General features: G+C 56.3%; 9 protein-coding genes and 2 non-coding genes across 11 annotated transcripts; 3 read left to right on the top strand and 8 right to left on the bottom strand.

The window, feature by feature from the left end:
* Positions 1-427: 427 nt before the first annotated feature.
* Positions 428-4386, bottom strand: B0T15DRAFT_392867 (uncharacterized protein; the record flags this gene model as incomplete). Its single annotated transcript, XM_062864665.1, has 3 exons — positions 428-987; positions 1044-1203; positions 2659-4386. 3 exons carry the CDS (start codon positions 4384-4386, stop codon positions 428-430), a joined length of 2448 nt encoding a protein of 815 aa, XP_062724786.1.
* A 1528-nt stretch (positions 4387-5914) lies between these two features.
* On the bottom strand, positions 5915-6786 carry B0T15DRAFT_126456 (SCP2 sterol-binding domain-containing protein). Its single transcript, XM_062861690.1, has 3 exons — positions 6577-6786; positions 6252-6452; positions 5915-6178 (listed from the first exon to the last, which is right to left on the bottom strand). The coding sequence occupies exons 1-3, from the start codon at positions 6590-6592 to the stop codon at positions 6015-6017; spliced, it is 381 nt and encodes a 126-aa protein (XP_062724785.1). The 5' UTR covers positions 6593-6786; the 3' UTR covers positions 5915-6014.
* A 451-nt stretch (positions 6787-7237) lies between these two features.
* B0T15DRAFT_126406 (uncharacterized protein) lies at positions 7238-9569 on the bottom strand. The gene is made up of 5 exons (XM_062861689.1): positions 9097-9569; positions 8203-9011; positions 7996-8130; positions 7830-7927; positions 7238-7757 (listed from the first exon to the last, which is right to left on the bottom strand). Exons 1-5 carry the CDS (start codon positions 9158-9160, stop codon positions 7376-7378), a joined length of 1488 nt encoding a protein of 495 aa, XP_062724784.1. The 5' UTR covers positions 9161-9569; the 3' UTR covers positions 7238-7375.
* Positions 9570-9998: 429 nt separating this feature from the next.
* On the bottom strand, positions 9999-11861 carry B0T15DRAFT_126395 (major facilitator superfamily domain-containing protein). Its single transcript, XM_062861688.1, has 6 exons — positions 11608-11861; positions 11406-11538; positions 10981-11344; positions 10706-10907; positions 10413-10633; positions 9999-10343 (listed from the first exon to the last, which is right to left on the bottom strand). Exons 1-6 carry the CDS (start codon positions 11618-11620, stop codon positions 10197-10199), a joined length of 1080 nt encoding a protein of 359 aa, XP_062724783.1. The 5' UTR covers positions 11621-11861; the 3' UTR covers positions 9999-10196.
* Positions 11862-12700: 839 nt separating this feature from the next.
* On the top strand, positions 12701-14275 carry B0T15DRAFT_573061 (uncharacterized protein). The gene is made up of 2 exons (XM_062870917.1): positions 12701-13783; positions 13857-14275. The coding sequence occupies exons 1-2, from the start codon at positions 13081-13083 to the stop codon at positions 14054-14056; spliced, it is 903 nt and encodes a 300-aa protein (XP_062724782.1). The 5' UTR covers positions 12701-13080; the 3' UTR covers positions 14057-14275.
* Positions 14276-14556: 281 nt separating this feature from the next.
* Positions 14557-14638, bottom strand: B0T15DRAFT_t57. The gene has a single exon. It is a non-coding gene; the product is annotated as a tRNA-Ser (tRNA).
* An 11-nt stretch (positions 14639-14649) lies between these two features.
* Positions 14650-16238, top strand: B0T15DRAFT_126021 (uncharacterized protein). The gene is made up of 2 exons (XM_062861687.1): positions 14650-14950; positions 15044-16238. The coding sequence occupies exons 1-2, from the start codon at positions 14906-14908 to the stop codon at positions 16136-16138; spliced, it is 1140 nt and encodes a 379-aa protein (XP_062724781.1). The 5' UTR covers positions 14650-14905; the 3' UTR covers positions 16139-16238.
* Positions 16238-18621, bottom strand: B0T15DRAFT_125832 (major facilitator superfamily domain-containing protein). The gene is made up of 4 exons (XM_062861686.1): positions 17958-18621; positions 17803-17902; positions 17734-17746; positions 16238-17669 (listed from the first exon to the last, which is right to left on the bottom strand). The coding sequence occupies exons 1-4, from the start codon at positions 18256-18258 to the stop codon at positions 16338-16340; spliced, it is 1746 nt and encodes a 581-aa protein (XP_062724780.1). The 5' UTR covers positions 18259-18621; the 3' UTR covers positions 16238-16337.
* Positions 18622-18875: 254 nt separating this feature from the next.
* On the bottom strand, positions 18876-18957 carry B0T15DRAFT_t56. The gene has a single exon. It is a non-coding gene; the product is annotated as a tRNA-Ser (tRNA).
* Positions 18958-20720: 1763 nt separating this feature from the next.
* On the top strand, positions 20721-22736 carry B0T15DRAFT_491539 (uncharacterized protein; the record flags this gene model as incomplete). The annotated part of the gene is made up of 3 exons (XM_062866789.1): positions 20721-21386; positions 21553-22569; positions 22653-22736. The coding sequence occupies 3 exons, from the start codon at positions 20721-20723 to the stop codon at positions 22734-22736; spliced, it is 1767 nt and encodes a 588-aa protein (XP_062724779.1).
* Positions 22737-23669: 933 nt separating this feature from the next.
* On the bottom strand, positions 23670-25449 carry B0T15DRAFT_390706 (uncharacterized protein; the record flags this gene model as incomplete). Its single annotated transcript, XM_062864553.1, has 3 exons — positions 23670-23979; positions 24052-24654; positions 24719-25449. 3 exons carry the CDS (start codon positions 25447-25449, stop codon positions 23670-23672), a joined length of 1644 nt encoding a protein of 547 aa, XP_062724778.1.
* Between the last annotated feature and the right edge of the window lie 225 nt (positions 25450-25674).

Here is a 25674-nt window from a genome sequence, read left to right as displayed (position 1 = left end):
GAGAGAACTGAATGCCTCCTCCCGTGTCCGATCGGCGATTTGACCATGACATTCTTTTCACACACACCCCACCACACTCGTGTCCAGCAACATCCACACTGCATCAGCCATCTTTTTCCCCGGCTCCCGACAAGGTTGTGTTGTTGTTGTCTGATCTCTCCTGCTTTGTTTCTTCCGACAAAAAATAAGCTCTCTGATACAGCAGCGCTCTCCCCCAGAGCAAATAATCCTAACAAGCACAAGAAGCAAAATGCTATGCTTTCCCCAGAATAACACCCTGCCACAGAGACCCATCTAATGCAGCAAGAAGCAGCCAATTAATAACTTGTGATAGCCTTACCTTGTTATATACCCGCTCGCTCGCTTGCCCAAACTTCCCAAATGCCGGTTTCCTCTGCAGCAAACGATATTTCCCATCCCGCTAGCACTACTTCTTATTCGCCTTTTTATGTTCTTCCAAAGCCTCAGCAAGCGCCTGTGCCGCCGCAGGGGTCTTGACCTGGATCATCCACGTCTCGAGGCCCTTGCCGTCGTCCGTCGCTACCGCCAACTTGACATACTTGTTGTCCGCCTTGTAGCTAAAGTCTGGCAGCACCCTCTTGTTCAGCGCGACGTGGCCGCGCGGTTCGGCCCGCAGCAGCATGCGCACCGCGCCGGTGGTCTTGTGCTTGAGCAGGCGCAGGGGCCCAACGCCCTGGACCTTCCAGGGGCTCTTCTTCGCCGACTTCGCCTTGTCCGCGTTGGAGCTAGAGTCCTCGTCGGAATCGGGCCCCGTGACCAGCTTGACTGCCTTAGCTCGGACTTCATGGACGGCGGATTCGTCTTCCTCCCCCGGGCCGCCGTCGGTTAGCGAAATTTGCTCCTGTGGTGCCTCATCCCCGTCAGCGTTTGTTTCTTTACCATCCTCAGCTTTGGCGGACGGCTCTGGGGTAGTCGCCGCTGGCGTGGTTGCCAAGCTTGAAGCCCCGCCGAACGTGAAAGGGGAATCTGAGCCGTGAGTATTAATAATGTATTCGAACCATGTGCAGCGTTCCATTACTTACTAGTACCTGTTGAGGTCCCCCCACCGGGAGCTAGGCTATTGCCAAAGATCGACGACGCTGCAGGGGGATTCTGTGAGAACACGGGAGCACCGCCTGGCTGAGACGAGCCGCCGAAACTGAAGTTGAAGCTGCCGGATGCGGGCCCGCCAAATGAGGCGTTCTGCTGCGCGTCAGAAGCGCCATTGGTCGATGCGCCGCCGAAGCTGACGCTAGGGCCGTTGCCGGCACCGAACGTGAACGGTGCCGACGAGGATGGGGCTTCATTGCTTCCAAAGTTGAACGACGAGGGTGCCGAGTAAGTGCCGTCCGATGCAAAAGGGTTCTTGATCGTGGATATATCTGGGCCGCCAGCCGAGAAGGTAAATGAGGCACTACCGCCAGTACCAAATATCGAGCTGGTGGTCTGGGATGACGCGGGCTGCGACACGGCAGGTGTCTGAGAGGCAACAAAGGTAAAGGTAGGCGTGGAAGACGAGGCCGCCGTCGCGGCAGGCTGATTAGCAAACAAACCCGAGGTCTTCGTCTCGGTGCCAGAAGTGCCACCAAACATAGGGGGCTTCGAATCCGCCGTTCCGGTGGCGTTGCCAAACAACGGATTGGATTCGGAAGTGGCTGGAGCGGTGCTGCCGAAACTGAACATCGGTTTCGTTTCTTGGGCGGTAGTCGGTGCTGCTGCGCCGAAGAGCTTGTTAGCCTGTGTGGCGGGTGCCGCAGCCGCACTGCCGAAGATGCTCTTGGTTTCCGTCGTAGAAGCTGCTGGTGTGCTAGCAGCGCCAAAGATGCTCTTCGTCTCGGCAGGCTTCTCTGGTTCAGCTGCCGGAGTAGATGCACCAGAGCCAAACAGGGAATCGCTCGTCTTCGTATCTGTGCTACCAAAGGCAAACTTCGTTGCGGCAGTACCTTCGGTGCTGGTACCAGCCGGGGCTACCGCAGCGCTGAAGATGCTGCCTGTAGGCTTCGCCGCGCCGGTAAAGAGGGACGGTGCTGGAGCCTCCGCCTTGGACTCTGTCGCTTGCGACTTGCCAAACAGACCGCCAAACTGAGGTTGTGCGGGTGGCGCCGCGGGGGTCTGCTGGCCGAGCTGGAAGAGATTGGGTTTCGGGGCTTCGGACGCGGTGGTTGCCGGCTGAGGCGCGAACAAAGAAGTACTTGCAGAAGGAGCCTTGGGTTCCTTCTCCTTCTCCTTCTCCTTCTCCTTCTGCTCCTTCTGCTGGTCAAATGCGGTGGTGGTGCCAAATAGGGAGGTCGTCCCAGTAGATGTGGTAAAGCCACCAAAGACAGGAGGGGTGGCAGCTGGCGCATCTGCTGTCTTCGTGAAGGATGATGAGAAGAGGTTGGGCATGGTACCATTGGCAGCAGATCCAGAGGAGCTGGCGACTCCTTCGGCCTTCTGCGGCTGAGCTCCGAACAGACTCTGGGAACCCGTTGTCTTCGGAGCTGCAGCGGCATTTTCCTCGGGTTTCTTAGCCCCCGATGCACCGAAGTCAATGTTGGAAGAAGCGGGAGGCTTTGTCGCAGGAAACCCAAAAGTAGCGGCCGCGGGAGCTGCGAACTTGATCGGCGTGCCGGCGTTCCAGGTGTTGTTGGTCGGCGCGGCTGCAGCTTGGTCCTTGACTGGACTTGCAGACCGTTCCATGACATCCGGCGTGCCGAAAAGATTCCCATTGTTGGGAGGGAGCTTCCTAATCGGCTGCCCATCTGAGCCCCTCGTGATGCGGTCAAAGATGCTGCGGCCCTGGGTGCTCTCGCCGTCTGAGGATACATTCGACGACCCATTCGTAGTAGTTGCCGCCTTAGCACTTGGAAACTGCGGTGTCGATACGCCGCCACTTGCGGCCTGTTCGTCACTCTGGCTGACATCCTGAGCTTCAGAATAGTCTTCTCCAGCGTCGGTGCTTGTTTCACTTTCTTCATCTGCACCTTCATTACCACTGCCCTTGCTTTCATCCGAGAGATGACCAAAGATATTTCCCGAGGCACCAGCAGGCTTCGACGCAGGATCGAAGAGGGACCGGCCAATGGAGCCTTGGGGCTTGCTGGATGTGCTAGAGGCAAACAGACTCTTGCCAGAGGTTTTCGAGGGGGCGTCGGAGGCCGACTGGGCATTGTTGGCAATGCTCTCAAAGACGGACTTAGTAGCAGAGGACAGTTTCTGAGTGGGAGCAGGCTTCTCGGCTTCGGCGGGCTTTTGAAGCTTCGCTGGATGGTTGTCGTCCGGGTCGGCATCGGCCTTGCGCTTGTTTTTGACAGAGGCCTCTGGACCGCGAGCGCGCTTGTTCGCGCCGGACGGCGATTCCGTCAGCGTGCTGCTCGGCCCTAAATCTTCCTCAGCTTTCCTCTTAGCTTTTCCGCCAGCTCTAACGCCGGACTCATCGTCCGAGTCAGGGATGCCATGCTTCTCCTTCCACTCTTTTTTGACTGCCTCAGATGCCCTAACCGTCTTGAACTCATACAGGCCGTAGCGCAACATGATCAGACTGCGGCTCTTCTCATATTCCTTGGCGAAGTTCAGAATGTTGATCTTCCAGTCCTTTTTGACAAACACTTCGTCCGCAGCATATTTCAGCCGTCGCAAGTCGAGAATGCAAAAGAACTGGCGCCGCTGGTGCTCGTCTAGATCAGGCGGGCAATAATGCGCGAGAAATTCGTCGGCATAGATGGAGCCGGACCGGTTGGGATCATCGGGCACCTCTTTGGCCAACATTTCGCCGGTGAGATGCCGAGGAGGTTCGGGGATCCTCATCTTAAACAGCTCAGAAGACGAGGTGTTGGCGAGGATACGGCCGTTAACATCAGCAGTGGACCCTCTAGGAGGTTTACCGGGCGTGTTCGGGGGGAAACTCTGGGTCAGTGTATTCGCAGGCACACGAGGGGAGAAAGTGGTGGAGACCCCAGGCCGCGAGTACAGGGCCGATGAGCGGAAAAGGTTGCGAGGTGTCGAGGTGACACCTGAGAAGCTCGTTGATTTCGAGACGTTCGCAGGCGCAGGCGCAGGCGCGACGGCCGATGAAGACACAATATAGGGCTTGTTTGGGTTGTCTCCTGGCATCCGCCTTGGTGTCCCAAGCGCCGTGCTGTAAGGTCGATGAGCGATTTCGGATGCCGAGATGCTCTGGGAAAGTTTGCTTGAAGGAGCTTGAGGTCGACCGATGATCTTCCGAGAAGCAAGTTGCGACTCGGAAGCGCGCTTCACCGGGCTGTTGAATTCGCGCTGCGCAGGTGCAGACGCTGCAGACTGCATCGGCGCATCAGTCTTAGCATCCCGGCTATCTGTGGGCGTAGCCGAGCTGCGAAAAAGTCCTCTGAAGCCGAAGAGGCTTCGCTTCTTCGATGGGGGGTCCATGACGTCGCTTGCTGGCACCTCAAGCGAGGCGCGATGGAAGCAATGACAGGGTTTGTTTTGTTTTGGTAGGTCGAAAGATAAACTTATCGTTCTGGAGGTCGATCAAGAAAATTGGATCGCAGCCATGCGCAGTTACTCGTCTTGCGCGTTGTGTGTCGCGTCAAGATGCGATGGGCGGCGACGATTCAGGCCGAGAAGGGGGTTTTGCGCGATCGGTCTGCGAGCCCGAGGTAAACCTGACAAGGCGAGACCGATCAATCGGATGATGCAAAAAACTCCACAGACTCAATGATGCCAATGGGAATGGCAACAGACAAAAGCATCGGGCGATGATGCCGTGTCTCCTGGTGGCTGATGAAGACAGCTGCACCAAGCGAGTGGTGGATGTGTTTGGGACTTCGATTTGAAAGAGCCCGGCGACAGCTGCTTGGGACAACGGGGAAAAAATTGCTGCGGAGCCCTTGCAACACGCGGGAAGCCAGGACCTTGTTCTGCGTCGCGTGCACAGACCATGTTTCCCCGATCGATGATTGCGGAGAAAGCTCAGACACCAGGCACCAATCAGCTGACGGACCGTGCCGAAGCTAATGGAACCTAAAGCCTGCGCTCTCAAACTGCAGAGAAGGACCAGTGACTGTTTCTATCCTTACACTATTATCCGTAAACCGACTCGTTTTTGCCGAGTAATAGTCTTATCCGTTCCACACATGCAAGAAATAGTATGAAGCTGAGTCTGTGGATATGCTGAGTCCAAAGTCTTCTTAACTCGATGTTGTCAAACTCGTCTGACTGCGCTGCGCTCCTCCTCAAGTGGCATTTGACTTCTCACAGTTCATTGTAAAACTTGGGTCACGATCGAACGCAGCTCTCTCTACCAAACCTTAGCCACCTGAGCCACTAGGTCTGTCTGGATGGATTGAAACCAGTCTACGTATGTCACTATGGACATGGTGAGTGCCTAGTCACGTTTTGATGCACTGATAGAACCGTCGTAACTCTTCGAACGACTGAGAAAATACATGGATAATGCGATCGTCTCGCTGGCCAGATATCCTGTCACTTGTGTGTCATGCATGGAAGCTACGTAGATGCCGAGCGGATGGCTATGAGCTGCAAAGGGTCTGGGACAAAGAGAGCAATTTCAAGACTTTAGTAAGCCGCATAGAGAGTGACACCCGAATTGGTGAGGTGGAAGTAATAGACAGGACACCAGGCGGCAACGACTTCGAGGTGCGACAAGTGAGATGTTCATCTCAGCCGCGTGTGCCTGTTGACTGCCCAGGTAGGGCGTTGTTCTCAAATAGCTGTGGAAAGAGTGTACGCAAGGTGAAAGACAAGAGGCCTGTAAAGCCACTTGTCCCTCGAATATGCCATGACTGCCATTGACAGATCATGGGAAACAGAATTCACTGCAGTGCACTGAGAGGCGCAAACCAGACAATGATCGCAGTGAAGTCGAGAGGTGCTGCTGTTTCGTTTCTCATCATGCCCGAAAGAGCAAAATAGATCGCTATCGTCAAAACGCCCCAGCATCCACACAGAATCTTGGTGTGACAACAAAGCTATATATTGATACACGTATATCATCATGCAGAGACCATCAGCGCTCCTCAACCACCCTTCCCTATTTATAGCTTGGCCTTCGTCTGGGCCTTCTTGAGGATGGGGTCGAGCTTGGTGGCCTTCATTACATCGCCCTTGATCTTGAGCTTGCCGGACATGAATAACCGCTGGGCATTGGCCTTGCCGGCGACAAGAGCGCCGAAGTCTGCGTCGGAGAGGGAGAGCGTGACTGAAGCACAGAGAACTCATGTCAGCCAACTGCGACTTCGCGATTCCTGGTAAGGCAAGGGTGTAGTACGTACCGGTGGGCTTCTCGCCCAACCCTTTGCCAACAGCGCCCTTGTTCTTAAGGTCGATGTGCCAGCTCTCTGTCTCACCAGCGGCATTCTTGAGAGTGAATGCGAAGACGGCGTTGCCCTGCTTGATGGCGTCCTTGCGGTCGGCCTCGCTGGCGTTGAGAGCGTTGTTGATCTCGTCGAAAGCCGCGGAGGCAGGGAACTTGTCTATCGTTTTCGTTAGCTAGAAGACCAGGTAATGCGAATCGCATGGGAGTCTTGTATATGGGTGAAGTGAGGCCCATGAAGTGACAAGAATAACAAATGAAAAGAAAACTGAGGGCTAACTTGCCGTTCTTGAGAGACATTGTAGCAAAAGCGTTTGCGAAACTTGACAAATGCCGATGAGTTATAGATTACAGGGGGCTAGGGGCAGGAACGAGACGCTCTGGCAGATACCGACACCAACTTGATGAAGATGCTGAGAATGGGAAAAGATAAGGATAACAGGAAATTGGGGGACCGGTTGAACTTTATGATCCAGAAGGAAAGAGCAGTCGGTTTCGGTACCTTGGAAGCCGAATGCGTATGACGCGAGTTCCAGGTTGCATGTGAATTGAGCCTCGGCGATTCTCCTCCCCACCAGCTGAAGTAGGGCCCACTCACTAAACGCACCCTTGCTCGCGTCGTTACCCCACAAACGGAAAGCACCCGACCTCACCTCGGTCTACCGTGCCAAGGCAACGACCATGGAAAGTCAATATGTTGCTCCTGGAGCATCGTTGAGCAGAGTGTTAGACTGTTCAACCTCTCTCGGTTCTTCAGACGTTCAGCACTGAAATGACGAGAAGCTTTGGGGGCCGAATGCGGTGTCATCTGACAGTTGCACTTTCGGAGCTGGCCATTCTGTCCGGGGGAGGGGAAGCAGGGACCGTACTACAGTCCTCTTGAACCACCTCGGGACTTATCCGATCGTCTGACTACCTACATAGCACATATAGGACATGGAACAGCAGGCCAGCGACATTCATCCTATACAAACCGGTGCTCTTATTGCAGCAGAGATCACCGAAACCCCTCATTTAACACGATCACAGGCTGTCGCTGATATCTGTTGCTCATCAGCACCAGTATGTGCGTATATACCAGAGCTATGATGTCAAGGAAGCAGCAAGCATGACAAGACTGCCGAGCCCATCCATCTCCGAGCACCATTCGTCCCAGTTTGCAGTGGTCCATGGCGGAGTACTGGCATCCGAAGGCTTGGGAAGGCTCACTGGGCCGTTGGTGTAAACCGCCTGGCGTTCATCAACCTTGACAAGCTCACCGTCGGCAGTCAGCGCAAAGGAAACCCCGGGATGCTGTCTTTCCTCCCTCTTACTTTCCGCCTTCCACGTAGCCTCATCACCTGCTTCCCACAGGTGTTTCCTTGCCGGCAGTGGCGCTATAAGGAGATTCTTCTCGCGCAGATGGCACAGGGCTGCTGGTCGCCAGAACACCAGCAGATCTACGACCTGGTATATTACACATAATCTGTTGGTTCAGTCAGCAATGTAATAGGACATTCGCCTCCCCGCGCAAGGAAGTGGAAAGGACGGGCTCAACCTTCTCATCGATTCCTCCCAGATCCAATCGTCCCAGCTCAGTTCCGAATCGATGCCGGATACCATGGTGGCCACACTGTTATACTGAACAGCTATTTCCTATGTTTTACGTCGTTAGACTCCGATATGGAGGGGATACATGAGCGAGTGGGGGAAGGTGAACCTACCGCTACAGTCGCGACGAAGAGCAAATCAAGGTCAAGGTCGTTGTGCTCCGTCTGGTCTTCATCCAACCTGATGATAAGGTAGATGGCGAGAGCTTGCATAGCAGCAAGCAGTTCCCGCTTGTTCCACCCAAGATACTAAAGAAAGACGACATTCATTAGCTCCGAACACCTGGCCTAGACGGAAAGCCCGGAACTCATAACCCATACCTCCTTGCGGAAACGCTCACACTCCATCCGCACATTCCTCCAAACCAGCTTACGGCTCCCTGGTACCTGGCTGCCGAGCATATGTAGCAAACTCATGCAGTTGTGAAGCGGCTCCATGTCGCTCTTTTCGACATCCGACAGCAAACGCGGATGTATGAAAGGCGGCAGCGTGTTGTGACGCAGCATCATCAGGGGGTAGGACTTTAGTTGCTGGAGGACGAGCTTAGCCATCCTCTGCATGGCGAGTCCGGTCCTCGGCCGCTGCACCAAGGACCCGGAAAAGTTGAGCGGCGGAGCGGGTATCGATACGCGATGAGGCTGGATAGTTTCCTGGAGCGGAGTGCTCAGAGGTGTCGTCGATTCGAGCGCTGGGAAGAACTGAAGGGCGGCATCATTCATCTGCGGGAGGATGAAATCGGCGAAAGCGATATCTTGGCCATCCCAGGGAAGATACACGTCTCCTGAATCTGCTGCTGACACGCTCAGGTCCGATATCACAGGCGCATCATTGAAGAGTGAATGGTGGCTGATTGCATCTGATATTGGTGCGGACACCGTCTCCGGCGGGTGGGCTGTCGGCACATCTCTTTCGGTCCGCTGCCGGACGGACTGGGGGCCTCTGCCAGTACCTCTGGGTGTCTTGGCTGGGTAATGGCATTCGATACCCTTGGTCAAGCAGGCCGAGCACGCGGGCCGCTTGTTATCGCAGCGCGCCTTGCGTCTGGCACAGGAATTGCAAGAACGAGTCCGGGTAGCAGGCTCATCTTGGCGAGAGCGGCAGTAGTATCCGTGTCTCTTTAATGTGGACTCTAAAGTGGTAAGTGTCAGTAGGATTTAGTCAGTTCTTGTCATGCTTATCTAGGTATTATTAGCGTGTCAAGGGTAACTACTCACGCTTGTCGAACGGCTTATTGCAGCGCCCGCACCGCAGAACAGATTGAATTCCTTGTTCGCTCATTTCAAATTGGACCGTAGAAATGTGTAAATTTTTGTTGTAGGGGGAGTTTGGAAAGACATTTTCCAGGGTTGCTACTAATGTGGGTGAAACCACTCGAATGAGATTTGTAAGCACATCACCTTCATCTCACGCTAGCAACCTGACAAGTCATCCAATCAGCAAAAAGCCCTCCATATCATATAGGTACGCTTTACATATGTAAGCCGTCTGAGCGTCCGAATACCACGACCTCATATGGGGGTTATGCCAGGAGTCTTGGTAAGGTCAAAGGTGACGCTCGTCCTAAGTACTATAAGGCCCGGTAACGGAATACGCGAAAAAGTTCCCTCTGGGCTCAGACTAGCTGGCGCTAGTAGTATATACAGTATCTAATTAGCTAAAAAGGGTGCGGGGTAAGGTGGTGCTCCATAGATACAAATATATAACTTAGTCTCTGAGGCACAGACTTTACTCTCGTGAGCGTTTGTGGTTGTGGTGAGCCCGGGTGGCTAGTGTGGCTGGGTGGCTGGTGGAGATGTATTACCGGACGCACACCCAAACGCGCACTGGCGCTGGTGTTGTACGGGGGCTCTGATTGGTTAGAATTGCCTAAGCATGGTAGTGGGTCCCTGCGGTACATCACCGCGCCTCAGCTGGTCTGAGCACCTGAGATTAGTCTGTACCTAGTCGGCCGCATACAGGGTATTTCTCCTGGGCCACACTGACCTGCACTTCCTCTCCCTCGTACAACCACGCATATACTAGGCGGATTTGATCCATCGCGAAGCCTGCGACTTCGTTCTCAAGGAGCTGGGGGTTGACTTGGTTAGCGACGAAGCTGCGGACGATGTGGTCGATAGCTTGGTTTGGTATTGGAGCAGATGATCTTAGTCCTGGCACACTGCTTAGACCCTTCCGTCTCGTGCTGGTACTAGATGCCACCCTCGGCGAAAGATCTTGATAGCAATAGAATGGGACGAGGTAGCACATCACTTAGCCCAAGCGCTCAAGGGACCAGCATGCTGCTCCTATGTAAGGCAGTTATTCCTCAAATCAATCAGTGCGCTCCACGACTGCTGTCGCTTCCCAGCAAGGCCTCTGCCTCCCCACCATGGTTCAAATCTTCAGTAGCAAAGGAAGAGCCCACCGGTGAGGTTGTGTCGGGGGGAAGAACGGATAGCAGACCTGCCAGAGCAAAACACCCCTACAAGTCCGAGATCAGTTTACTCGTAGTCCATACATCAGGTATGCAACCCCACAATAATAAGCTTACCGCTAGCACCCAAAACGGTAGCGTATACCAAGCAGGGCCCCGCTCAACAGCTACACTCCAAATTGCCTCCAACGCCGGGCTACCGATCAAATGGGCCAGTCCTTCCGTGAAAGACATGAGCGTATACATTCGGGCGGTTCCTGTCGTCTTCTCAATATATGTAGCAAAGATAGCGAGGATGGGTGGTCGGATGTTGAAGCCGATGGAAAACACAACGAGTCCTGAGAGAGAATTCAGCAAGCGAAGCATAGCAACGACATCGCGGTAGAACGCGCAATTGCTTTTTTTCTTACCCGTCATAAAAGACCCGATAACTGGCATCGCCGCAATGATAGCGGTCCCGACGAGCAGTGCAAGGCACAGTATACGCATAACTGCACGGTCGATCTTCGTGATGGACGGCTCATACCGCCGAAGGATGGCGTTTGTGGCCTGGGGCAGAGCCAGGCACAGGGCAAGGCTGATACCCGGTATAACGGATAGGAGTTTAGCAGTCTGCCGGAGAAAGATGCTGTTAGTCATTATACGCCACCATCGACGGGAGTCCCGACGTGTAAGACTTCGGTACCTGTGAGATTGTCCAACCGTATCGTACCGAGACGTATGGTGGGAATAACTGAAGAGAGTTGTATCTGAGCTGGACGAGAAACGTAATGACGAGGGCGAGCTGGACCTCTGTCCGCCGAAGCACCCCACTGTACCTTTCCAGGTTTGCTGGCTGTAGAGTCTCCCTGATCTCGTACCAGCTAAACGGCTCTGCCTCAGGGCCAGGTTCAGGAAGAGCAATGATCGCAGGCAGAGTTAAGCCCAAGGACAAGCCGCAGAGCAGGTAGGGAAGCCAGAGGGAGTGCGATATCAAGAGTGATGCAAGCTGAGGGGCAACAAGTTCTACGGCCAGTTTGAAGCAGAACATCCGATACAACGCTTGGCTCCTAGGCAGGTTTTCGGTCAGGCGGCCAGACCGCGTAATCTTCTCTTGTATCCATGTCTTACTGGTTGTCGTCGTCACAAAGATCGGCGACCATGGCGGCGTGTAGCGTGATGGCCATAAAGGGCCCTCCTCCCAAGAGCCGAGGGGCGATGATGAACATGGTCATTTCTGTGGGAAGAAAGGACCACGAGCTGCCTGCAAAATTTGGGTTAGAGACGGCGAATTACCCCGACGGCGGGAACAACCAGAGTGAAATTTGCCTGCCTACAAACAACATAGATGTAGAGAAGGCCCAAGATCATGCCCACAGTGACAAGACCAAGAACTGGGCGACGTCCCAGGCGCTCGGCCAGACGGCCATACAGCGGTCCTAGGAGGAGCACTGAGAGAACTGATCAGCGATCCGAGTGCCTCGGTCGCGAGGACCAGGAAAGGGTAACACGCTGGGGATGACGCCGAGCGCGCTGTACCATCAGAGGATGGTAGCAAGGCGGTGCTGGATGAAGCCGATCTTGCAAGGGCCTCGTCGACCGGAAGGTCTACGCCCCCGAGCGATGCATAGTGGCGCTGGCAAACCGAGTTCTCGAGCAATCGGATCGTGGTCGGAAATTGGACCTGCTCCTGGATCTCGTACAGCAGAACAATAATGGCTATCCAGGAAAACGGGGATAGTCGAGGGAGAGCCATGTTCCCAATGGTCTTTACCGTGTTCGTCTTCAAACCGAAAGTGGGGGAGAGAGTGTTAACTCAGGGTGGCTAGATGTCTGGTTGGTTGTCAGGGCTGGTTGGTCACGAAATCTGCTGGCGTTACACAAATCACCACTGGTTCTGGCGTCTTGCTTCGCGCCCGGTGGTTCCGCCGGCCGGGCCTGAGGCTTCTAAAGTCCAGCCCGGAATCGTGCCGAGCTGCCTGGAAACATCACCAACACAAGATGACCATGTCCCCCGCCCTCTCCCGCAGTACTAAAAATGAAGTACATAAGGGTCTGAGTACACATTTTCATCGGTGGGCAGGCTTTTGAAAAACGGGGGTAAAGTTAGTTGATCTTCCAAGTGCTAGGAGGGCTGCTCGGAGCCATAGAAATAGGCCCAGACCCCATTAGCTAAGAATGGCAATAACGACCAGCGTTCCGTGCTCCTTTTAACGCTGAGTCATCAATTGCGGTCGTGCAAAAGGCAAGATTTTACAAATTCAATTACTCAGCCTAGGTAGGTAGTTCACGGGCGGAACATTTTGTAGAGTGTGCCATTGTAATTTGTGGGGCACGGGGCATCAGATTCAGGGATTGGGCAAACACCTTAACTGTACCGGAATTCCGCTGTCCTGCTGTGACGGGAATGAATCCCGTTACATTTTGTAAGTGTTGACACACAGTCGGCGGACCCGCCCCCTGGAACACCAGACAGCAACCTGCTCCGGCGTTGGGGGCGATCCTACGATCCACCACCACCGAGACACACCGCTCGATGATGTTCTAAACCCGTCGGCTTTGGTAAGAAATCGCAAATTGTACACTCCGTCGCCAGGGCAGACTTGTAGCCTAGATTATGTAGGCTACATCCAGTGGTAGACAGTAGAAATCTGAATATAAGAATGAGTATCCCTTCCAGCAGATCACGTCTCTGTTCCTCGCAATACTCAGAGCATCTCATAGACTCATTCTGGCTTCCAATCGCTACTACTTTCATTCAACTGCTTTTGAAAACCATCCAAAGATTCCAAACATCCACAACACCATGGCCCCCCCCTTCCCGTCCCCAACCACGAAGTGGCACGACAGCACTTATGAATCCCTCTCCCCGACCCGCCCCGAGCTGTCGGCCAAGGGCAAGACAGTCCTCATAACCGGAGGCGGCACTGGCATCGGCGCCGAGACAGCGCGCTATTTCGCCGCGGCGGGCGCCTCGCGGATCGCCCTCCTCGGCCGCCGCGAACAGCCGCTTCTCGAGACCAAAGCCTCCATCGAGCGCCAGTTCCCCGGCGTCGACGTCTTCGTGGCGCCCACCGACGTCACCGTGAAGAGCCAGGTGGACGCAGCGTTCGCCAACTTCCTCGGCCGCGACGGCAAGCTCGACGTCGCGGTCAGCAACGCGGCCATCATCGGCCCCCACGAGACTGTGGACGAGGTGGACGCAGATAAGTTCATCGACGGCGTCAGCCAGAACCTCCGCGGCGCGCTGTTGGTTGCGCAGGCGTTCCTGCGCCATGCGGCCAAGGACGCCGTCGCCATCAATGTCTCGTCCTCGGCTGCCCATCAAAAGTTTCGGCCCGCGAAGTTTGTTTCCTACAGCACGGCCAAGATGGCCGCCGTCCGGCTCTGGGACTCGCTCGCCACTTCGTACCCGCACCTGAGCGTTTTCCATCTCCAGCCCGGCATCGTGGATACGGATATGAACAAGCAGGCGGGCGGTGTCAAGGCCGCTGGCTTTGAGGATAATGGTGAGTTTTCATGGAACACTCTATTCCTCTCGTATTGTTGAGAACGACTGTGAAACTAATTAACCTCTCTTAGTTTCCCTGCCGGCAAGCTTCATGCTCTGGCTCGCGAGCCCCGAGGCGCGTTTCTTGAAGGGCAAGTTCTTGTGGGCGAACTGGGATGTCGAGGAACTCAAGGCCCGCCGTAATGAGTTGGAATCGACCACGGTGCTGAACATTGATCTTGGTGGATGGCCGTTTGGCGAGTCTGATTACAGCCCCAAGTACAACTGGTAGTCAGACGATGCAATTTCCGCGTTGTCTACTTCTTCGTTGCCTTAGGTATTGCTAGAAATACCTACCTACCTACCTACTAGGTACACATACAATTGCTGGCGCGAGCCATGCTGCAAATAGACTACCTAGTATAATCTGCTGAGGTCGAATTCATGTTTGATAGTGCGCGATCCCATAATCAACGCCAGCTTCTAGTTGAAGCGAGACCATATCCAGCAACTATCAACGGAGAGAGTAGATTCTGGGTTTCAAAGTATTGCCAGGATAACGCTAACCTCGTGTTTTGTTGCGTCGAGCCCGAAGATAAGAAACAGAGGTTCTCCTCATTGTCTTTTCAGGGTTGAGGTCGTAGGCAGGTCAGGTAACTGTTGCCAAAAGCCCAATCTACAGCTAGCAGGGCCAACGAAGAAAACAACTTTGCGAGGACAGAATCTGACACCTTTTATATGAGCAACGATGTCGAATGAGGGAACAAAAAGGTGGAAGGTGCAAAAGTATGTCGACGTGGGCCTGATTCGAACAGACGCTCCCGAAGGAACAAGATTTCTAGTCTTGCGCATTAGACCACTCTGCCACCACGCCTGACATTACCAATTGCTAGGCGACAAGCAGCTTATTAATTTTTTGCAAGACACCGAGTTTCGCGCCTCCCAACATTGCGATGCCCACTTTGGCATTGAACACGGACGGACAGCTTCGTGGTTGCCCTCGTTGTGTGTCATCCCCTCGTCACTCTTTTCGTTCCACCCCTCCTGCGTTTCCTTTCGCAGACTCTGTTATTAAATACCATTTCTGCCATGCACTCACACTAAACCCCAATCCAATAACCAACCCGCCCATCGGCAAAACATGTCCGCCTTCCTGTCGCTCCTGGGCTGGAGCTTCCTCCCCAACGTGCGTTCCAACAAAACCATCCTCTCTCTCTCTCTCTCTCTCCGCTTGCTGTTGTATCTCCCACACAACACCACTAACGCTTAAGCGACACAGCTAGTAACAAACTGGACGCAATCGCTCTACTACTCCATCACGATCCGCGCCGGCGACCCTAAACCACAACCAGGGACGCCGCGCCACGCCGAGCACCGCCGGCGCATCCACATCCTGGTCGTGGCCCTGTACCTGGCCTACACCATCTACGAGGCCGACTACGACCTGCAGCGCGCGGGCTCCTTCTACTCGGACCTGGGCGTGCCGCTGCACGCGACCGAGCGCGAGATCAAGTCCCGCTTCCGCCGCCTGGCCGCGCTCTACCACCCCGACAAGGTGGCCAGCCCGCCGACGACGAGCAGCAACCACCACAACACGCGGGCCGACATCAACGCGTACTTTGTCCACCTCAAAACGGCCGCCGACACGCTGGCCGACCCGGCCAAGCGGTTCGCGTACGAACGGTTCGGCCCGGAGGTCGTGGCGTGGAGCCCGCGCTGCGTGACGGTGCGCGACTACGTGGTGCGCGGCGCGCAGGCGCTGGTGCCCTACTACGGCACGGCGGCGCTGTTCATGTACGGGCTGGGCCTGCTGGGGTACCTGGACTGGGGGCGGTACGAGCGCTGGCTGGTGCTGGCCGTGCTGTTTGTGTTCGAGGTGCACAGCGCGACCAGGCCCGGGATGCCGTGGGTGCTGGATAAGGTGGTGAACCCGTTGTTGGGCAAGCTGGCTGGCGCCGGGAGGGTGCCGTATGTCCAGTTCCAGGCTGTCGCGCTGGCGAGGAAGCTCAGCGTGACGGTGTATATTGCGTTTTCGCAGATTGGGCCGCTGCTGACGGCGGATACGTCGAGCGGGCGGCTCGTGGTGAGGGGCGGGGCAGGTGGTGGGGGCAATGATGAGGCGGCGCTGAAGCAGGGGCTGGAGAGGTTGGAGATGGCGGTCAAGAGGTTGGATACGGATGCGACGAGGCTGCTGGAGACGGAAATGGCGCCTTTTGCCGGGGATGAGGAGACGCGGAATTCCATGTGGGCTAAGGTCAAGGAGTGGCTGGTGCAAAACACGATCCGCTCGGATCCCATGGTCCGGGATGCGCTGGGGAGGTCGTTTGCGAAGCGCAGGATGGAGGCGCCGCCGGGAGCCAGAGGGAACAGATGACGGACATCTCGATTAGAGGTTTTAAATTAAAAGGGGAATGCTTTGTCTTTTAATGCCCACATACATGCGTTGTCGAGCCTGCACGAGACCTGTGTTTATGCTACTGCCCTATATTGTATGGTATCCAAAGAGAGAACGAATCCCGCCTACTAGGAAAACAATCCCAACGCGATGCTGGTAATATCCCCAAACCATTAAACTACAGCCTCTGCCTCCCTCTCGTCTCGATCGGAATCATGCAGATGCCCACAAACGCCGCAAGAATCAGCGCCGCGGACAGATAGACCGGCGTGGTCGCTCCGTCTCCCGGCACCGTGGCCGCGATGATGGGCGCCAGCAAGCCCGTGGCGCGGTTCAGAAAACTGGCAACGCCCGTCCCGGCCCCGCGGACCGGAGCGGGGAAGATCTCCGGCGTGAAGGCATACAGCACGCCGTACATGATGTTCTGGGCGAACGCTTCGATGCACGAGAACGCCAGCTGCGACGACGGCGACTTGCCCAGCTGGACAAAGAGGAACAGGAACACGGCCGACACGAGCGTCGACGTGGCCAGCGTGCCGCGCCGCCCGAGGAACGGCGACTTCACGTCGACCGTGTAGGCCGCGAGCAGGCTTCCCGGCACGCCGGCGATGCTGGTGATGGCGTAGTTGCGGTATGTCTCGCCCGTGATCTCGGACGCGAGAGAGCCCGACGAGCTGTTGTCGCCGCCGTGGGAGAGGTATTGCGGGAGGAAGGCGTTGAACAGCGGATACCCCATCCCGATGGTCGCCCAGCAGAACCAGATGAGCGACGTGGTGATGCCCAGTTTGCGGTTGTTGAATAGCGGCCGGATTCGCTCGGCGGAGAAGGAGGCGAGTCTGTTTCGGATGATGTTTGTGGTGGAGAGCCGGCTGCGGACCTGGGGAGTCGAATCGTCGACGACGGCGTCCAGTATCTCCTCCGTCAGCCACGTCTTCTTGTTGTTCTTGAATGCTATCCCTTGCACAACCGCCACAGCCTCTGCCTGCCGGCCCTTGGAGAGCAGGTACTTCGGGGATTCGAACATCTGGAAGAGGAAGAAGCGGACGAGGAACATGGCAAAGGTGATGATGCCGATGGTCATGACGAAGTGGCGCCATCCTTGGTCGGCCGGCCAATGGGCAATGAAGTACCAGGCAAAGAGAGAGGAGCACAGCTGGCCCACTGGCCACCAGACGGAGAGCAGGGTGAGGAGGGAACTGGAGGCGTCCGGAAGGAACTCGAGGAAGAGAGCGCCGTCTACGGGCAGGTTGCCGCCCACACCGAACCCCAGGGCGGCATACATGAGGCATACGCTGCCCCAACTCGGTGCCCATGCCGACGCGGTGCCAAAGATGCTTGTGATCAGCAGCGTTACGTTGAACGCCAAGCGGCGGCCCAGGATGTCGGAGCCGATGCCCCAGAAGAAGCTGCCCAGACACAACCCAACAAACAAGGACGACGTCGTATAGCGGACCGACTTCTCCGAGATGCCGAACTCGGCTGACAGAGATGGAAGCGTGAGAGAGACACCCTGGTGAGCCTGTTAGTATCCAACCAAGCACCTGGCGCTGACGACGGAGGTGGTGCTGCCTTACTTGCATCCAGAGACTACAAACAAACTAGTTAGTTGCTGTGTGTTGCTCAAACCAGTTTGAGACACTCACTTGTCGGCAAACCATCCAAATCCGCAAAGGACAAACAGTTGCCAGTTATACCTCCCCATCCCGATGTCTTGGATCGCCTTGTTGATGAGTCTAGATTTCACTGAGTCACAAGCATCAGCTTCCACTAGCGGAAAGGGGCAATCCAAGACACTCACTCTCATAAGCTGTCCACTTCTCACCCCGTCCATCCCTCCTTACCTCTCGCCTCAGTCCTTCCACACTGTACTCGCTGCCTGTGCTGCTCATGAGGAGCATGCCTGTACCTTCCCCATCACCGTCTTTGTCGCGGCCTCGCTCATCCTCCTCAAAGGCATCATCATCCAGCTGCCCCGCCGGATCGGACCCCTGCCTCGACCGGTACCCGTGGCTGTGAAGATGGGCCTCGTCCAGCGGAATCACCGCGTCGGCGTAGTCGGCCGCCGTTTCAACCCGGCGCCACGTCCATAGGGGTATCATCTTGGGCCCCTAGTTCGATATCACCGCTTGGAATTCTTCTCTGATTCCGTCAACCTCGGCGTCCTGTCTCAGCTTTACTTCTCGTGTCCACGAGAACCTCGGATGAATGAAGCAGCTGTGCCCGGTTCGCCGTTTTTAGTGAAGGGACAATATCGAAACAACTTCTAAGATCCGGTGCATCTTGCTTCATTACTTCTCATGCCGACTTTGGTGAAAAGTTGCAAGCGAGAGAAGCCCTCTAGAAGACAGATGACAAATGTGAGGTGCAGTGACTGCAGGTTGCAGGTTCGGGCCGTCTGACACAAGACAGACAAGACAGCCTTTGAGATCCAATGTTGAAACACCCACGCCTCTGACACCCCTTTTGCGCAACAAGCGCCTGGGGCGGCGTGCCCGTTATTGAGCTGCTTCAGCCAATCGCCCTGCCTGTAGATTGCGCCACAATGTGGGGGTTACAGCACGAACCTCACACAAGGAGTCACGGGGCGGTCAGTTCCCAGGGAATGGAAGCCAGACTTGAAGAAAGCTGGAGGTTGCAAGCCAACCCTTGTGTGCTGGATCAATCATCAAAAAGCAAAGAATAAGACGAACGTTTGGTTGTGAGAACAATAAACATACGACGTGGGCCTGATTCGAACAGACGCTCCCGAAGGAACAAGATTTCTAGTCTTGCGCATTAGACCACTCTGCCACCACGCCTTATAGAAGCTCACGTGACTGTCGCCGGCTACTGTGAGTCTACTACCGGGAGATGTTGGACTTTGTGTGAGTCTATCTCATTTTTCTTGTACCACGCCATAGGTCCCAGAATCCCGAAAGCGTGACACAACACAAAGAACCGGGACGGGCCAGAAGGACCGGCAAGCTTGCAGATACGGAGTACCACGCATCCGACGGCACGGGTCCTCGCGATCATCCGAGAGTTCCTGGAAGCCCGTTGTTGCTGTGAGGGACTTCGAATTTTCCAACCGGATATATTGGCTTGTTGACGGTAATGGACACAGTCTTTGTCAGCGTCTCCCTCATGGTTCCGCGCTTGCAATTGTTGGAACAGCTTTCGGAAGTCCATTGCGCTAAACCCGCACAACGGGCGGCTCATCCTTGACCCTGGCGCGGGACAGAGCATAGAACTATCCAGCCCGACGGTTCCTCCTCGCATGTAACTTGGGAATCCTCTTGGCTCCGCTGCATACTCCCAGGCTAGGGAGACGACAAGATGCCACCAATTCAAACTTCCCGCTTCAGCATTTGTTGAGGGCTGGCCAAGTCCCCAAGTCCCTTCGACGGAGATTGGGGAGCACCTCTCCTCAATCCCCGTCTCAAAACCCGCGCCGAGCCTCGGCATCAAAAGGTCTGCGGGGAAGCTGCACCGAAATGCGGGGAGCTTTGACCCCCAAACAAATACAAGCCAATCGGAATCGCGACGGTTTTCCGGGTCCCGCACCCCACTTGCACCAATCTTTCTGCCGGGCATTCCAGCTTTGGACCTGGGGAAGCGAAGGGGCAGCGTTCATGATTTCTTGTCAGGGCAAACCTGATGTCCTCGGCCTGAAATGGAAATCGAGAGACTCAGCGGCGTGGTTGGCCGTGACCGATTAGCCTGGCAACGAATGGCTGGCCACCATGGCCGGCGATGTCCTGACGAGCAGACCAGCCGCATCGTTACCAGGGTGCATCAGAGCGTGGCATTTCGCATTCCTACACTACCAGGCTAGCAAATCGAAAGTGACAGACCAATGCAAGCCTCAGCAACTCGTCGGAACCGAGGCTCTCGGACTGCGGGGGTAGCTATTCAAGCCTAGGGGATGCCTTGGCCCAGAATCCAATGGGAATCAATACCTGGGCTTCCTTCGGGAGAACCGCCTTATCATGGTATCAACCGGTGCTTTGTTACTTTGTTGCCCAACTGCTCCTCGACCGCCGCTCCTTGGTAAACACTCCGACTGCCTTCCAGTTCACGCGTTGTCATCTGGCTTCCCAGGGGACCTTCGTCTGAACTAACAGAGTCGCAGTGATCGATAAGGCGACAAGGGTGTTCGTGCCCCGAGGTTCACGCTCGTAACGGAAGGGAAACGAACCTCGCCACCTGTTTGTTTATCGTCCAAACTTAGCATTGTTGTTGAGAGTGGCAGACCTGGAAACTTTTCGAGCTCCTCTCAATATATATACCGCTTCAATTCCCCGGAAGCCTTTGCCCTGTCAAGAAGGCCCACCAAGGATCGGCGCCCTCGAAACCGAAGGGCCGCAGTGAGTCCGAAGAAACCGACATCAACGGCCTCTTCCAACTTGAAGCACTCCGTATAGTAAATACCATCAATCATCATTCACTCACCTTTCTTTTCCCTGCCACCACTGTCGACCGAATAACTGAGGGCACCTCATCCGTGGCCACCACCCTACACATCCCGTTGACTCCTGTATAAGTACAGTACTACCGGCATACCCAGGCCGCTCTGCCCAAGATGACCATCCCGTCGCGCTGGTCGGTGCCCATCCCGCGCTGCTCCTTGCAGCAATGGATCTTTGGCTCGGCGTGCGGCTCTGTCTCGGACAAGCCGATCCTCATCGACGCGGAGCAGCCCGACAGCAACTACCTGACCATGAGCAACTACCGCCTGCTCTCGAAGCGTGTCGCGCTGGGACTGCTCAATGCGGGGCTCAAGACCGGCGACCGGGTGCTCATCTTCTCGGGCAACAGCCTCTTCTTCCCCTCGGTGTTTCTGGGCGTGCTCATGGCCGGCGGGATCGTGACCGGCGCGAACCCGACCTTTGTGCCGCGGGAGCTGGCGTATCAGCTCAAGGACAGCGAGTCCAGCTTCCTGTTTGTGGCTGAGAAGGCTCTCCAGACTGCCCTGGAGGCCGCGGCCGAGGTCGGCTTGCCCCGGGACCGGATCTTTGTCTTGGGCAACGATACCATGTCGGCACCGGAGCTGGCCCGGTCTTCGCACCCGGCCCCGGGCGTCAAGGGCCGTGTCGACGGTGTGCGGCACTGGACGGAGCTGCTGGCCGGCAATGTCTCACAGGCGGAGTCCTGGAGCTGGGAAGAGCCGTCCAATCCGGAGGAAACCACGTGCTGTCTGAACTACAGCAGCGGCACCACCGGCGTCCCGAAGGGTGTTGAGATCAGCGTATGTACTACTACTGTGCCAAATTCGCTCCACCTGCCTGTCGTTTTATTTAGCGTCTCTTTTTGGCAAAGCCCATCGTGCTGCCAGAAAGAAGCGTCTCACCATCTCTTATCTCTCCCTCCCTCCCGCCCCCTTAGAGAAGACTAAGCTAACCATGCCCCGGCAGCACTACTCGTACGTCGCCAACGGCGTGGGCGTGTCCCACATGTACCATCTGCGGCCCGACTTCGCCGAGAAGATCCAGCGCGACCGCGGACTGGCCTTCCTGCCCTTCTACCACGCCTACGGGCAGACCTTCTTCATCGCCAACCTCCCCCAGCTGGCGATCCCCGTCTACGTCATGTCCGGCCCGTTCGACTTCGTCAAGATGCTCCGCCATATCCAGCAGTTCCGCATCACCATCCTGACCGCCGTGCCGCCCATCATCGTCGCGCTCGCCAAGCACCCGGCCACGCGCCAGTTCGACCTCTCCAGCCTCGAGACCATCGGGTCCGGCGCCGCCCCGCTCGCGCGCGAGCTGTGCGAGGAGGTCGAGAAGCTGTTCAAGCCCAGCCCGGGCATCCGCGACGAGCAGCTGTTTGTGCGCCAGGGCTGGGGCATGACCGAGGTCACCTGCACGGCCATGGCGTGGGACCCCAACACGCCCATCCGCGGGTCCGGCGGCGTCGGCGAGATGTACCCCAACTGCAAGGCCAGGCTGGTGTCGCTGGACGGGCGGCAGACGCCCATCGAAAAGGCCGGCGAGAGGGGGGAGCTGTGGGTCACCGGCCCGACGCTGATGCGGCGGTACTGGCGACGGCCCGACGCCACGGCCGGGACGATCGTGGTGGATGCGGACGGGACGCGCTGGCTCAAGACCGGGGACGTCGCCTTCGTCGAGGAGTACAAGCCCGGCGGCATCTTCCACGTCGTCGACCGCGTCAAGGAGCTGATCAAGGTGAAAGGCAGCCAGGTGGCGCCGGCCGAGCTGGAGGGGATCCTGCTCGAGAACCCGGACGTGGCCGATGCTGCCGTGGTGGGCGTGACGATCCAGGGGGAGGAGCTGCCGCGGGCGTATGTGGTGCCCCGGCCCGGGTCCAAGGCGTCCGAGCAGGACGTGGCCCGGTGGATGGAGGGCAAGGTGACGCGGTACAAGCAGCTGAAGGGCGGCGTGGTCTTTGTGGATGCCGTCCCGAAGAACCCGGTAAGTCTTTGGTTTTTCTCGTGTTATCTATCACCTGAACCTGTTTTTTGTGAATAGAGTGAACTAACGCAAGCCTTTGGTAGTCCGGCAAGATCCTCCGCAAGCAACTTCGTGACCGGGCGCAGAAGGAAGTGGGTGATGGTGCGCCCAAGCCATCCAGGCTCTGAGTCGGGGAAGGGGGCCAGGTGTGAGGAAGCAGCTCAATGTCATCTTGCAAGGCACTTGCGCTATTGTAAGCGTCACATGTTGCAACGAGCTTCAACATCGAGATATACTAGATGGTACCGTACAGGCCGAGTGATATACCACTCCCAGAGCCGCAGCGTATTGGATGGCGGGCCGGTGCTGTGAACCTGGAAACGAGGGCTCATATATGTTGGATTTCACTTTTGTTACAAGCTGCAATCATTCCAACTAGCCAGTTCTGTAGAACGAGAGCTCAATGTACAGCTCGTGTATTGTACATACATGAATGGCCACAATTTGCATTGATTACTTCGGTGGACAAGGAGTTACCTGCCGGTTCCCGGGACTGGGCGGAAGCGAATAACGGATTTCAGTCAAGCTTAAGCTTAGAGAAACCAGGTGTGCCTATATCCTTAGAACCAGCAGTTGAAGATTCACATAAGCACGGCATATGCTACCTCGGACTCAATTCCGCCTTGTACGTGCTCTACATCCGGTCGGGAACTGCGTAGTGTAAGTCGCAGGCATGTCGCTGACGGGCCCATCATGACAGTTTAACGCCCATGAGTGGATGTACCCAACGAATAGCACTGTCACTCTAGGGAGATGAGGCAACAACTGAGGTCGCGGGGGTCATTCTATGCGGGATTTTCTGCTACGGTATAGTTTAAGGATTGACTATCGCCAGAGGATTCTTCAACCACAGGGAGTTCAGAAACCCTGACGGCCAACGCCTGACTATTCTTCGCCAAAGATGGCAATAAAAGCTGAGCTAAATATCGAACAAAAAGAGCGAAAGCTCTGATGCTCGGAAACGAAGAGAAGGTGGTGTGTAGGGGCAGTGGAACTCTCCCATAGAAAAAGCCTCCCCTAGTCATACTTGCCGCATACTGTCCGCGGCCATCATCTGGCTCTCAAAACAGCTTGTGTTCCAGCGTCATGTCCGACTCGGGCTCGAGACCGACACAGGCACGGAAGATGTTGGCTAGCGCCGCACGCTGCTTGGCCAGGGAGTTGACCACCGGCGTGCCAGGAGGGGTCAGGGGCGCCTTGAGCATGTAGCTGAGCACGCTGAGCACGCTGTGGAAGCTCTTGTAGCCCTTGGCGCTCTGGTTGTCGTCCGAGTGCAGCCTCCACTTGATGCGCGTCATCAGCTCGGCGATCACCACCAGGTCGATGATAAGCGGCGACGCCAGGAGAGAGTCCTCGCAGACGTTGGACATCCTACCGGTGGTCGACGAGTTAGAATACTCCCAGGGAGACAATAATCATCCAGCAGAGGTGCGGGTTACTCACGAAATGGTCTGGTGGCCGCCGAGGAAGATCTCAGCGTGGTACTCGTCCATGGCACGCTTGCTGTCGCCAACAGCAGGGACGTACTTGATGACGACAATGTGGTCAGGGTGCTCATCCTTGCCGTACAAGACGCTGTTGGCGGCAACCATGTCATCCACCACATTGGACTTGGAGATCTCCTTGGAGCGGAACTGCTTGTGCTCGCTCAGGTTCTTGCCGTCGTTGTTGCCGAGGTGGTTGTAGCTGGCAATCGAGGTGAGCTTGATACCGGCGTTGATCAGGAAGTCTACCAGGGCAGACTTCATCTTGGTCTGGCCGGACTTGAAGTCGTCGCCGCCAATGAACGCGCCGTGCTGCTCGGCGAGCTCGATGGCGCCAGGGACAAAGGTGTTCTGCGGGGAGCCGTTGATGAACGGAGCGCCCTCGAGGATGCTAGCTACCGCGAACACGGTCGACGGAGAAACTTCCTCGTGGCCGTTCTCGATGGCCTTGAGCAGGTTATCCGCCGTGTCGTTTACACCAGGGATGATGTCGGCATAGCGCTCCGTGTTTGCAGTCCACTGGACAATAACCTTGTCCAGGCCGTTGGCTGCTTTGAAGTCACTGTCGCCTGGGTTAGCAATTGGCTATCGTAGAAGCAAAACAAAGGCTCTAGCTTCTGACATACCGGATGTCCTTGCGGATCTGCTCTACATGAGCCATGCAGGCCTTGGAGCCAGGGATCAGATTATCAGCCCGGTCCTCCTGGTTGGCAGCGATGAAGTCAGGATAGTAAATGCTGGGAAGCGGGACCATCTCGGCCATCTCCTTGCGGACCATGGCCTTGAGGGTCGGCTCCAGCACCTTGGCGCGGTCCATCGCGTCAGCGAGGTTCATGCCGCTGATATCCCAGCCGCCAAGGACGATGTCATTGGGGTGGACCATGGGCAGAACATCGTGGAACGGGATGTTGACGTCCTCGCGGGTCTTGGCATCGGTCCCGAGCTTCAGCGTAGAGCCCATGACAACGGAACCGTAATAGTTGGCCGCCTGCTTGCCATTGCGAGTCTCCCAGACAAGGCCGCGCCGGTTGGCAATGATGCCGGCCGTTATCGTGGTACCGTTGTTGCCGCCCCAGCCCACCAGCATGACGCCGAGCTTGGGAATCGTGGTGTCGACCTTGAAGTCGTAGACGGTCTCGTGAGGGGTGACCACGCGCGTACCGTTGTCGCCCTCCGCCACCGTGGTGGTGCGGTAGGTATACTTGGAGCGGATCTCCGTGTCCGAGTAGACCACGTTGGGCGAATTGACGATGAACTTGGGGCGGGCGGCCGCTCCATTGTCAGCCGCGCTGCCGCTGGTATTGAAGTGTCCACCACCGTTCGCGGTGCCCGCATCAGTCTCAGCGTGCGGTGCCATCTTGTCTTCTGCAAGAATGGATTGGGGATTCAGCCCTTTGGAAAATAGACACCTTATCGGGTCGGGGCCGAGTCCGCTGCACAACCTGGTGAGGCAGAGCAACGGGCTCCTGCGTACGGGTGGTGGACGCTGTCGTGGCAGTCAGCGAACCTGCTTGCAAAGGTGACACCTGCAGATACTCCCATCATGAGAGAATTGAGGCGGGTCGCGACGGCTGCTCACGAG

The sequence above is a fragment of the Chaetomium strumarium genome (assembly GCF_033439665.1).
Source record: "Chaetomium strumarium strain CBS 333.67 chromosome Unknown B0T15scaffold_2, whole genome shotgun sequence".
NCBI classification, from domain to species: domain Eukaryota; kingdom Fungi; phylum Ascomycota; class Sordariomycetes; order Sordariales; family Chaetomiaceae; genus Chaetomium; species Chaetomium strumarium.
Note: the sequence above shows the minus strand (reverse complement) of the source record. Positions and strands in the feature narration are given on the sequence as shown.